This window comes from Lactuca sativa, chromosome 5, assembly GCF_002870075.4.
Source record: "Lactuca sativa cultivar Salinas chromosome 5, Lsat_Salinas_v11, whole genome shotgun sequence".
Classification (NCBI taxonomy): Eukaryota; Viridiplantae; Streptophyta; class Magnoliopsida; order Asterales; family Asteraceae; genus Lactuca; species Lactuca sativa.
Genome location: NC_056627.2, coordinates 152423628 through 152434719, shown reverse-complemented (window position 1 = coordinate 152434719; position 11092 = coordinate 152423628). Strand labels below are relative to the sequence as shown.

General features: G+C 35.4%; 1 protein-coding gene across 1 annotated transcript; it reads right to left on the bottom strand.

Annotated features, from left to right (window-relative positions):
• Positions 1 to 6970: 6970 nt before the first annotated feature.
• Positions 6971 to 10289, bottom strand: LOC111890454 (uncharacterized). Its single transcript, XM_023886573.3, has 6 exons — positions 9117 to 10289; positions 8686 to 8801; positions 8271 to 8595; positions 7913 to 8110; positions 7661 to 7764; positions 6971 to 7570 (listed from the first exon to the last, which is right to left on the bottom strand). The coding sequence occupies exons 1-6, from the start codon at positions 10164 to 10166 to the stop codon at positions 7084 to 7086; spliced, it is 2280 nt and encodes a 759-aa protein (XP_023742341.1). The 5' UTR covers positions 10167 to 10289; the 3' UTR covers positions 6971 to 7083.
• Between the last annotated feature and the right edge of the window lie 803 nt (positions 10290 to 11092).

Genomic DNA, 11092 nt, shown 5'->3' with positions numbered 1-11092 from the left:
ATGTATTGTTTCTAGTATTTCTGTATATGTATTGTTTCTAGTATTTCTGTATATGTATTGTTTCTAGTATTTCTGTATATGTATTGTTTCTCGTATATCTGTATATGTATTGTTTCTAGTATTTCTGTATATGTATTGTTTCTAGTATTTCTGTATATGTATTGATCCTGCGTTACCCCGATGGTAACCAGCTAATGATGTACTGATGAGTATGAATATGGAAGAACTTTTATGTCTATACATGTATATATGATGTATAAGTAATATTGAAACGACCTTCGGATGGTCACCCGAAATCCCACCAGACCACATCTCAAGGCGCGAAAAGGAAATAGGGCGGATGGCCTTCCTAAGTCCTTTAAACATTATTTTTACATCTATACATATATGGGCATGCAATTGAATATATAAAACATAAATAAGTTTTCATAAAACATTTGAAGCATAAATATGATTTCAAGAGGAGATCGACTTGATGTCGATCTATAAAACAATTTGAAGGCATAAGTTAATAAAACAGTTTAAGTATAAGAAGCATTTGTTTAAATCACAGTCTATAAGTAAGTTTGGATAGTAAAACAGTTTGTAAAACATTTCAAAGTAAGGCATTTTGATAAACAGTTTGAACAGTGGTAAAAATCGTTGTTTTCCTAGTTATTAATCACATGTGATTAAATGCAATCACATGTGATTGAAGCAATAACTTATAAGTATTTGACTTGTATTCCCCCCCCCCCCCCATAAAGTATTTAAAACACTTAAAATCATTTCAAAGGTTGATTCAAGGGGTATGAACTCACTTGTGGTGAGTCGTTTGAATTGCAGTGTCGGCTACCGTGCTAGGTGGCAAACGGAGGCTGGTTTACACGCACGAGCCTAGTTATCATATAATAAGCATATATATAACTAATTAGACAAATAATAACTTAAATAAATAAGTTAAGACACTTAGAAAACATTTAAACACTTTTATGAGTGTTTAAGGTTCAAATGGTTGTATCTAAGTTGCTACGGGACAAGGCAAAAGGGTTTGAATCATCAAAGGGCCTTGTATAGGAGTTCACCATCCAACAAACCCCACACCTTGGAGTTTACGGCCGTAAACTCATGGGTTTATGGCCGTGAACTCCTCAAATGGTGTTTTTGGGTGTTTTGTGGTGCTATCTTGATCCTAGAACACTCCTAGCTTTATTGGAATAACACTTGAAGTAGTTTAAGGCTTTAGAACACTCCATAAGGGAGTTTACGGCCTAAGGTCCTTCATCCTAGAGTTTACGGCCGTAAACTCTTGGAATTTAATTGTTTTGAGGCTCTTAAATATCAAGGATGGCTTCCATGAATTTATCTAAGGCTAATGGGGGCAAGAGACACACTTTGGTGCCTTCACTTGGAGTTTACGGCCCAAGTCATGTTCCTTGGCCGTAAACTCCTTTCAAGGAGTGATTTCTATGTGTTCTACTCTCCATTCTAGTCCCAAAGGTGCAAGGTAAATTGTCTAAAGGCTTAAGGGTTGCTTGGAATGATTTTTGTCCCACAAAAAGGGGTTTACGGCCCAAGGGAGTTCTTGGCCGTAAACTCCTACTAACTTGTGATTTTGATGAGCTTTTGGTGTTCTAAACAAGCACAAGTACTAGTAGATAAAGTCCTTAAGCATTTGTGGAAGATTTGGGGCACTTTAAGCCCTTGAAAAGGGGTTTACAGCCCAAGGGAGTTCCTTGGCCGTAAACTCCTAGAACTTGTGTTTCTTGGATGATTTCTAGGCTACAAAGATCATACACTAAGTCCTTTATAAGTCCTCTAACATAGGAATGGGTCTAGAAAGCATTAAAGTTCCATTTTGGAGTTTACTCCCCAAGAACGTTCTTGGGCGGTAAACTCCCGGATCTTGTAATCTAAACATGTTATTGTTGTTAATAAGCATTAAACAAGTATTGAAACACATATAGAAAAGTAGACTCACAATCTGGGATGAAAACCCGAAGATCCGTCAGAGAGAATATGGCTTTTCTCTATTTGGAATTGTGAATAATGAATTAATTTAATTCAGAAAACTATTTATAGTCCTGGAATATTTTGGCAGAAAATATTTTTATTCCTGATGTTGGACTGTAACAGTATGAAACTTGAAATGCCCAAGTTTCACAAAACCAGGAGTATCCACTCTCCTGATATCATCTAAAACATAAACCCTAATGTACACAAACTTGTTCGGAAAAGCTTGAAAATCACTGAAACTGAACTAGCTTCTATTGAATAGATGATGTTCGTACAATGGAAATTTCGGGTTGTCACATATATGTACTATCATATGTAAACTAGGATCATTGAGTGTGTACAAGTCTTCACTTGACACCTAACAATCCTATTTCATCAGTTCATCCAAACCACTCACTACAGGTGAGTTCATACCCCCTTAATTAACGTTTGAAATGCTTTTAGATGTTTTTAAATGCTTTATGGGGGAATACAAGTTGAACCATGCTAGTTATTAGATCAATCACATGTGATTAATAACCAACATACAAATGGATTTTTCATGCTTTTAACTGTTTTACCAAGCAAATGACTTCAAACTGTTATCAAACTATTTTACATGTCAAACTCTTTATCAAATTCAATTTTATACTAAACCTTTCTTTTACAGTTTTCAAACTTATATATTGTTAAAACCATGTCTACTACATATATAGTTATATGAATAAGGTTTGAAGGACTTAGGAGAGATAACCCACTTTACTTCCTGTCCTTGTTTGGTTGTGGTCTTAAAGTACCCGATTGTTTGTCCGAGTGTCGTTGAACCCTTACTTATATATTATGTATATATGTATAGATATAAAGACTTTTATCTCAGTTCAATACATTCAATCATTCAACAAGTTTACTAATAAAGCTATAATAGGTATAGTTTAGAGATATACTACTTACTACTTCTAGTTCAATGAAGCATAAAAGAGTCAGTTCATTCATGAGTCATTACTTATTACTATGAGAACATTTACAACTATACTATGATGAGAACATATACAACTATACTATGATGAGAACATATACAACTATACTATGATGAGAACATACACAACTATACTAGAAAGAGAACATATACAATGATACTATGAAGAGTAACAATACATTACATATACAAGTATACGATAACATAAATGTGATCCATTGTATCGGAGCATGCCTTTATTGTCATGGCCCGAGTTGTAGCTAGAATCTCCTGTAGGGAGAGCGTGAGTTTGCGTATAGATCTATACTGGATTGACTATCCTACACCTTGCTGCTACCTAGAGCCGGACTTGCAGGTCTGCGGATGTCAAACGTCATACCTTTTAACGACTTACATTGTCGTGTTTTCCGTCGATAGTATGGTACAATTAATCACATAATACCTTGATATAAATCTGGTTTAAGGTAGTTAGTACAGCAGCAGTTCCTATAATACAACACTACAGTACTACATTAATTTACCCTTTACATTTATTTGGTGATTATTTCACTTAAACATTAATGTACAAACTATATTTGATAATGATAGTTACACTTGGGAAATTACGCACTTTTACAAGAAACAAACAGACAAAACAGTTGTGCCTTGGTAGAAGGCTACTTTTAGTAGAAAATGTAGGATTTTCTAGGAGTTACAAACTTTTACAAACACTTACAAACATTCATATACTTTTACTACAAACGTTTACAAACTCGTACTTCAAGCAATGTTTCAAACAATTTGATACAAACATAGACACTAATTACTTATGAACTCACCAGCTTTAATGTTGATAAACTCTTTCAAAATAACTTGTATTCTCAGGTCATCAGTAGACAGGTACCGATGCCAGCTTTTGAGAAGATGGAGCACATACAAGACTCATCTTATATTTTGATTCATTGTTTTGGTGTCTTATATACTACAGTACACTTGTATTAAAATTATATACTTAATGCAATGGATGATGTTGTTTACTTGTTTACTATTATACTGTGTTGTGATACTTTACATGATGTCCTCCGCCCCAGAACGTTTCCGCCGTTCTCGGTTTTGGGGTGTGACGAGTTTCAGGTGGGAGATTTGGTGTTGCTGAAGGTGTCACCTTGATAAGATCTCATCTGGTTTCAGAAGCAGGGCAAGTTAGGCCCCAGGTTTATTAGTCCTTTCAGGATTACTGCCTGTGTGGGCAGGGTTGCATACTAGATGGATCTTCCTGATGAGCTCAGTTAGATCCATAACACTTTCCATGTATCTCGGCTACGGAAGTGTGTAGCCGATGATTCGGTAATGATATCGCTGGATGATATTTAGGTCGACGAGCACCTGAACTATTTGAAGAAACCGATGGCAATTTTAGATCGAAAGATGAAGCTCTACGCAACAAGGAAGTACCATTGGTCAAGGTACAGTGGAAGCATCGGAAGTGTTCCGAATGGACGTGGGAGCCAGAGGCGGAAATGCGAGAGCACTAACCAGATTTATTTGCAGTAGCACACTTCGAGGACAAAATCTAGTTCAAGTGGAAGAGAGTTGCAACACCTAGATTTCATGTATCCATTTTAACCCTTGATTTGTGTTTATTTTGCAAGTTTAGTCCTTGATGGCAATTTTGTAATTTTGTAGAACTTTAGAGTACACGGGGCGTACACCCTTGTATACAAGGCGTACTCTCGAGTGCATTAGTACATTGAGTGTACGTAGGTACGCATGGCATATGCAGTCAGAATGCAAAACCCTAAGTTTTACGGTTTGGATCCTATTTAATCTTTGTTATGGCCTCAAGCACCTTTATACCTTAGCCTCTCTTCTTATCTTGAAAACCCTAAGTGTGTTTGTGCTTGTGAACCTTGTTAGGGCCATTTTTGTGAATTTTTTGGAGCTCTTGGAGTAGAAGAAATAACATTGAAGTGGTGGTGTTGCACTCAATGCTTTGGATCCAACATATAGTCCCCTTGTCTACCTTGTGGAGGTAAAAAGTTTCAAACTTGATGATTGAATATCTTGGATCTAGTTTTGATCAAGTTGTTTCCTTTTTGGTCCTAAACTTAGCCTTTGTGAGTAGAAGGTACTCCAAGGTGTTTGAGATGTCCTTTTAGAAGTTTTAGGGGTGCTAAGTCATAAAGGTGAGTTCTTGGTCACCAGTTCCCCCTCCCCCCCCCCCCCCCCCCATGCAAGTGTTAGATGGTCTTAATGGGTTAAGAGGTTAGGGTTTTTGGTTTTAATGACTTAATAGCCATGTTAGGCCATAAAGTTGGAAACTTCATGGCTTAGGACATCTTATGTTACTTGGATCTGAATTTTAGATGTGAGTACTTAAGGGATTAAGCATTTGGCTAAGAAGTTGGCAAGTAGCCTCGTACGTAGGGCGTACCGAAGGGTACGCTGAGCATAAGAGGTCAGTGCCCCGTCCTTCAGTCAATTGCAAGGTATGACCCACATACACAAGGAGCACTCCCCACGTACTGACTTAGTCAACCTGATTGACTCGGTTGACTTTGACCTAGTTTTTTCTAGGGTTTGACCTAGGGGTATTTTTGGTATTTTGAAAGGTAGTATGAGTTTTAGTGGTTATTAATTGCAAAGGTGAGCAGCCTGTTAGTTCAGCTTTCTATCTGCCTATGAGGTGAGTTTTCTCAATATATCAATGGGTCGAAGGCACCAAGGTCAGGCCATTATTTGTGATATAGGTTGTTAGCTATATTTGATATATGTGTATGAAAGACCAGGATTTACCCCCTGGAAATTGTATGAAAGACTAGGATTTGACCCCTAGCAACTATATGAAAGACCAGGATCTGGCCACTTGCAATTGTATGAAAGATCGGGATCTGACCCTGGCAACTGTCTGTAAAACCAGGATTTGGCCCTCGACAGGAAATTGCTTGTAAGATTATGGTTTGGCCCATAGCACTATCTTATTTATGATTGGTATGTGGTTTTTTGGGGAAACTCACTAAGCTTTTGCTTACAGATTGTATTTATGTTTTCAGGTACTTCCGGTTCTAAAGGGAAGGGCCCGACGTGATGGCACAACATTCTCTCCTCACCATTTTCCGTAATTATTGATATTATTACTCTTATGATTTAACATTGTTATTATGTAATTGGTTTTGGAACAATATAATGACTGTATTTCTTATTTAAAAATGAGAAAAAAAAAATCATTGTTTTTGGTTGTTACCCCTAAATAATAAAACAGCCACCAGCACCAAACTAGAGCTCTTTCATCGGTTTCTTCCACTGCCTCGTCTACTTCTACCTCATCCTCAGATGACCCTGCCTCTGAGCCATCTGCCTCCTCCTCGTTGGCCACTTCTTCAGATCTCTTTTCCGATTCATCCCCTCCTGATGTTACTATGTTACTGTTGCCTCCGGCCGATGACACCTTATGCGCTGGACAGCCTCTGATGTATTCGTTTCTTTCTCTATCAACATTGCAGTTGTCGATCTCGCCAGAGTTGGCTCCGTCCGCCGCAGCTCGAGCCCTCTTTCTTTCTTGTTGCCTTTCTCTAGACTCCTCTGCCGCTAGTTGCATGATCATCGTTGCTACTGCTAGTCTTCTCTTTATCTACAACGGAATCACCTATCGTTGCCGCTTCGTCATTCTTCTTTTCCGACGAGCAGTCGATGTTACCCACCATTATTAGAGCTCTACCATCGCCAAAAATACTATCTTCATCTTGTTTTTATGCTTTCTTCTTTTGTTTATTTTTCCGGTTTAATTGTCTCCACCCGATCAAACTATGGGGGGTGTTAGTGATTAGGGTTTAGGACCAAGCCCTTTAGGGTTTAGTCATTATGCTTTAAGTATTCTCTATACATTTTTATGTAATTGTCTTTTGAGAATGAATCAATCCATTATCTAACAATCATATAGGACCCTAAGGTCATACTTATAATGTTGTGACAGAACCCTACTTACCAAAATTAAAAACATAAAAAAAAAAAATTAACTAATAAGGAAATACTAATCTTAAATAATAATAATAATAATAATAATAATAATAATAATAATAATAGATAACTCATAATTTGAAATAATGATAAAAGAATAAATCATGGAGACATCTCAATCACAGCATAAAGTGAATCTATATGGGTCTAAACTCAATGCCTTGCACAATAAGCCCTTTAAGTGACCTTGTAGCATCATAAATGGTCATTAATCTAAGATTCTTGGATATACTTTCAGTTGTAGTACCAGTTTGAAATTCCCATACGTTTTCTTCCATCCAACCGTCATTCCTTTGTTGTGGAATCCGTTTCTTCTTGGGTCTATTCACAAGGTCATGGTTATCTTGATAAACCTTTCGTCTAATAATTGGGGTTTGAGGACTATGTAAATAGATATACCATGATAGATCCTCCTCACTATGATTTTGTCTTTCAAAAGGTTGAAAGAAAACACCATCACTCACTTTCACACAATCAATCACTTTTAAAGGTGACTCAAATCCATAATAGTTTTCTTGTAATTTGTAGACAAGGTAACTTGCATATGTTGTTTCAGGCGAAAGGATATTAGAGCTACATTTTATCCGAAAGCTGCCATGAGGATCAAAAGCAACTTCTTCAAATCTGCAAAAATAAATTGTTGCCTTTAATAGAAATTTTCTTAAAATAGGGAAACCCAATGATACCCTTGTTAACAAGAGATAAAGAAAGAACCTTGATTCAGGTAAAGAACGCCATTTCCATTCTGATTTTCGCAAAGCCATTATTCTTGCTGATAGCATATGACATTTCTTCCCATATTTTGCAAGAGAAAACCACTGTAAATCAATAAATGTGTAAGTAACTGTTCGAGAATTCTAGAGTTTTTTCCTTTGAAATGATGTTCATAGGCTTCACAACATATGAGAATTAAATGATTAAGAATGTCTCAAAACTCATAAGAAAAATCATTTAAATCAAATATACCTCTTCCCCATTATTGATTAGGAATCCTTTGCAAAGAATAGAGTAGAGTTCCTTCTTTGTGGTCCATTGCAGACTATCTTTTGACCACTTGATCATCTCTTCCCAATCATTTGGCAATTTTTGTTCCCAATATGTTTCTGAATGTGATATGGTTTGCAAATCCACCTCCTTATCCTCTAACACTTCATGCTTTTCAACCTAGGAAACTGACATTAGACTTTGAACAATTACATAAAAAGGACTCATATTCTCTTTCTTTGAAATGTATTTGCTACTGATTTATCTTCTAACAATGTTTGAAGAACTAAAAACATAAACAAAATGATCCAAATCAATAAATTGGCATTTTTCGGCTTACTCTCTCCATGGGTTGAAACTCGATGCCTTCTACTATCAATGGATTTTGGCATTCAAATGTAATTTCAAGATCAACATTTCTCTTATCGCTAGTAAAGTGATACAATTCAGCCATCAACAATCCATCTTCTCTCTTATCTGCAAAGTATGAAGTCGAAGATTTTGTCTCCCCAGCCAATATGTAACCAAGGCCTAAATAATCGCTACTTCTGTACTCCAAATTGAACACAAGATGAATTGTGTACATGATATGTGGTGACAAAAACTGTGTTCTCACATGTGTTTTGAATTTCCAACATAATGGTATATTGTCGTTCACTATAAGTCTGTATCAAAAAGCATCAAAGAATACATTATTATATATATTCATGAAATAGTCTAAACAACCTAGAAACATCAACGAGGATATAAGTAACCTTGATTTCTTCGGCGGAAAAGTATTTTTCTGTCGAGGGATACAGTACAAAGGAATTAAACATTCTGCTGCGGATATCATTTCACAATGTTCTCCATTCTTATTTAATGAAAACCACTGAACATTAAAAAGCTCAAGTTAGTATACAAGTGCAATATTTATAAGAGTAGAGATTTGTAGCGCCAAGTTTTTCTCAGTTTTCAAGTTATATTGCATATATTGTGTTAGCATTTTAAGGTAAAGTGAAATCTCGAACATGAGTGTTATTACTTATTAAATAGATCTACATTGCAATGTATACTTCGCAATTATTTAGTTATAAACTTATAATCATCTGCTTAGATTAACTTTTCATAATCACAAGTTACCATTTATAATATAAATAAATTAAATCTAAAGCGATATTCTATAGTTATAGATATATGTAATTACCGTTTTGCCCTCGTTAACCATGATACCTTTGTAGAGAAGCATCATTAGTTCTTCTTTGGATCTGTAGACCAGAGGAGGAACTGCAGCCTTACTCATCTCTTCATAGTCAATTGGTAGCTCCACCTCTTCAGAGATCTCTTGAAACTCAAGCGCTATTTCAAGTTTTTCAACAACACGAGACATCTTTGGTCTTTCTTCACGAGAGATACGCAAACATTGATAAGCAATGTCTGAAAATGGTTTCAATGACCTCGGATCCATATGTTGTTTCACCTCTTCAAAGATAATCTCATCTAATTTCGTCTCTTCATATCTTTTTTTCCACATTGGCACTAAGCTATGAAAATGACCATTTTTATGTTCAATGCACGGTCTCCCACACAATACTTCAAATAAGACCAAACCAAAAGAGTATACATCCGACTCTTTGGTGAGGGAGTATGTCTCCATATACAACGGATCTATATACCCAAAGGTACCCACAACATTGGTGGGAAGAAAACTGTGCGACTGATTAGCGGGTCCTATTTTCGATAGTCCCATGTCAGAAACTTTAGCATTCCAATTTTCATCAAGTAGAATGTTGGAACTTTTAATATCACGGTGTATAACTCTTTGTTCTGATCCATTGGGATCATGAAGGTAGCACAACCCCTTCGCGGCTGCAATGCATATCTTGAGACGTTGCATCCATGTGAGATCAGTGTTACTTAAATGATGATCGAGGCTTCCATGAGATGCATACTCATACACAATGATCTTTTCATCATCTTCATTGCAAAATCCCATGAGAGAAATGACATTTTCATGTGTGCAACGGGAAAGCATTAGAATTTCTTTCAAGAACTCAGGATGTCCTTGCCCATAGCTACTATCTAGACGCTTAAAAGCAACCATGCTTTGCCCCTTAGAATGAGAAATTACTCCTTTGTACACCTTCCCAAATCCGCCTCTTCCGATGATTTTGTTGTTATCAAATTTGTTTGTGGCTGACTTTATATCTTCTAGTTGGATTTTAAGATGTTGAATCTCTTTCAGGAAGGCTTCCATTGTTTGTTGAGAAAATAGTTATTTGATAATTCAGATAAAGTGTTGAAAGAAATTACAAGCGTAGCATTTGGAAGGAGATAGTCATATAGCTACTGAATTTGGGACGAGATACCTTTTGTGTGGATGAGGTAAGATATCTGATCTCACAGATTGCATATATATATCTTTTATTATTAATCGGTTAACGTGCACCAATAATCTACCAACCATTGTTGAATAATTAAGTACTGTTTTGTTAACGGCGTCAACAACTTTGACTTTGCTTATATTAGTATAGGGGATTAATTTGTTTTGTAATTTATTAAATATCCATCGTATGAATAAAATATATAAACAATTAGTTAAGAGAGGAATATACTTAATGAAGTAAATACGTTAAATGGCTAGAAAATGGTTTAAAATGTATTCAAATGCTTACAGTTTTCAAAATTATTTTGATTCTATACATATATTAGTAATTTAACTTTATAGTTTATATAATCGAATCTAATACACTATTTATCTATAAATTTATTAAAAAAAAGTTTAACATAAGTTGATCAGTCAACTCAATGGGAAGTAATCGGTTTTGCTAAAATAACCGATAATGACTTCAAAAGGTAATCAACTATTATGTTTGTACATATTTAGTCACTATTTTTTTTTTGTATACGGTCTACTATTCAACTAGTTCAAAATGTTCAAAATATACCAATATGATTGGGTATAGTGGGTTTGCCAGTCATATTGATATTTTTTGAACAATTAGAATAAATTCAATGGCAAATCATGTTAAAAAAGTTTAGTAACTAAATATATATAATTGTAAAAAATTGGATACCCTTACAAATTATTAATCATTATTGCTAGGAAAATTTTCATAAATGTTTTGTTAAATGTCCAACCTAAATCATATTTACTGTTTTTAAGTTTTCAAAATATCAAAT

What these genes read in the sequence shown, in the direction of transcription:
- LOC111890454 (XM_023886573.3), bottom strand. Translation starts at nt 10,166, where the DNA reads ATGGAAGCCTTCCTGAAAGAGATTCAACATCTTAAAATCCAACTAGAA. An exon ending in TTTCCGCCGAAGAAATCAAG is followed by an intron (nt 8,596 to 8,685) that starts GTTACTTATATC and finishes TTTTTGATACAG; the next exon opens with ACTTATAGTGAACGACAATA. An exon ending in TAATCAATAATGGGGAAGAG is followed by an intron (nt 7,765 to 7,912) that starts GTATATTTGATT and finishes ATTGATTTACAG; the next exon opens with TGGTTTTCTCTTGCAAAATA.